The sequence below is a fragment of the Gastrolobium bilobum genome, unplaced genomic scaffold, assembly GCF_033153095.1.
Source record: "Gastrolobium bilobum isolate Gb01-03AN ecotype WA unplaced genomic scaffold, APGP_CSIRO_Gbil_v1 utg86257, whole genome shotgun sequence".
Classification (NCBI taxonomy): Eukaryota; Viridiplantae; Streptophyta; class Magnoliopsida; order Fabales; family Fabaceae; genus Gastrolobium; species Gastrolobium bilobum.
The window spans coordinates 41,780-43,216 of NW_026898435.1; the positions used below are offsets into that span (position 1 = coordinate 41,780).

The following is a 1,437-nucleotide window of genomic DNA, read 5'->3' on the forward strand; positions in this document are numbered from 1 at the left end:
GCACATTGTTCGCCTTTGGGGGGCCATGCTGGTTATTTACGCACTCTATTGCGTTTCGTCTGCTAATTTTTTTGGAATAATATGAGGACTGATGTACGTAGCTTTGTGCGTGAATGTGCCATTTGCCAAGCTATTAAGCCTATGAACACTGCTCCAGCGGGCTTGTTACAGCCTTTACCTGTTCCTGAAGGAGCCTTTGAAGATTTAACCATTGATTTCATTGTTGGTCTCCCCATATCTCGTGGTTTCTTTGTTATTTTTGTTGTTGTTGATCGACTTACCGAATATGCACACTTTGGTGCTCTACCTACAAAGTTCATTGTTGTTATGGCTGCTCAATTGTTTGTCGACTTAGTGGTAAAGCTCCATGGCTTTCCCAGATCATTGGTATCTGATCGTGATAGCATTTTCTTGAGCCGTTTCTGGAAACAGATGTTTGCGTTGAGTGGCACTAAGTTGAAGATGAGTTTCGCGTATCATCCCCAGATCGATGGGCAGACGGAGGTTACCAATCGTTACCTTGAGCAATATTTGAGGGCCTACTGTCACCAAAAGAATGTTATCTAGTTCCAGCTTTTGTCATGGGCTGAGCTACATTATAATACAGCGGTGCATTCTTCTATTCGCATGTCTCTATTTCAGTCTTTGTATGGTAAGCCTCCACCTTCGTTTCCTTTTTATCCTCGCGGGTTGGCACCAGTGGATGCTTTGGATGCTGCTTTGACGGAGAGGAACGACTTGCTGTGTTCCCTTAAAAGGAGTTTGCTTCGTGCCCAACAGCGCATGAAGCTTCTTGCTGATAAGCACCGAGTGGATCGTTCCTTCCACGTTGGTGATATGGTTTTGTTGAAGCTCCAACCTCATCGTCAAGTTTCTGTGGTTCGTCGTTCCAATCACAAACTTGCCAAACGTTTCTTTGGGCCTTTTCCCGTTGCTGAAATCCTTAGTCTAGTGGCTTATCGCCTGGCGTTACCTGTGGGTTGCAAAATTCACCCGACTTTCCATGTTTCTGTTTTGAAGAGGTTTTATGGGGCTGATGCACCTGTGTCTACTGAGTTACCAACGGATAGTGTTGATAACAGACTGGTTTAGGAGCCCTTAGCAATGTTGTCTTCTCGTTGGGTAGGTCAGCGACGTAGACAGAAGCAATTTCTCGTCCAATGGTCCCATACAGTTCCTGAGGATGCTTCTTGGGAATTTGAATGTGATCTCAAGAGGGCATACCCTTCGCTTGACCTTGCGGACAAGGTCCTTTTTAGTGGGGATGGTAATGATGCAGCTGTGGCACGAGATGAGGGTGCAAACAAGGACCAATTTAGTCTATCAGCTGAGGCCTCCATCATGGATGAAGGACTTTGCATGAAGGAGAGTTAATGCGAGTTAGTTCCACAATAATAGGAAGGGTTGTTACATTAGTTAAGAGAGAATGAGTTGAGA

General features: G+C 45.1%; 1 protein-coding gene across 1 annotated transcript; it reads left to right on the plus strand.

Annotated features, from left to right (window-relative positions):
- The first annotated feature begins 627 nt into the window (after positions 1 to 627).
- Positions 628 to 1,092, plus strand: LOC133316315 (uncharacterized). Its single transcript, XM_061518053.1, has one exon. It carries the CDS (start codon positions 628 to 630, stop codon positions 1,090 to 1,092), a length of 465 nt encoding a protein of 154 aa, XP_061374037.1.
- The last annotated feature ends 345 nt before the right edge of the window (positions 1,093 to 1,437 follow it).

Excerpts from the sequence above, each read along its gene's own strand:
- LOC133316315 (XM_061518053.1), top strand. The coding sequence starts at position 628 with ATGTCTCTATTTCAGTCTTTGTATGGTAAGCCTCCACCTTCGTTTCCT.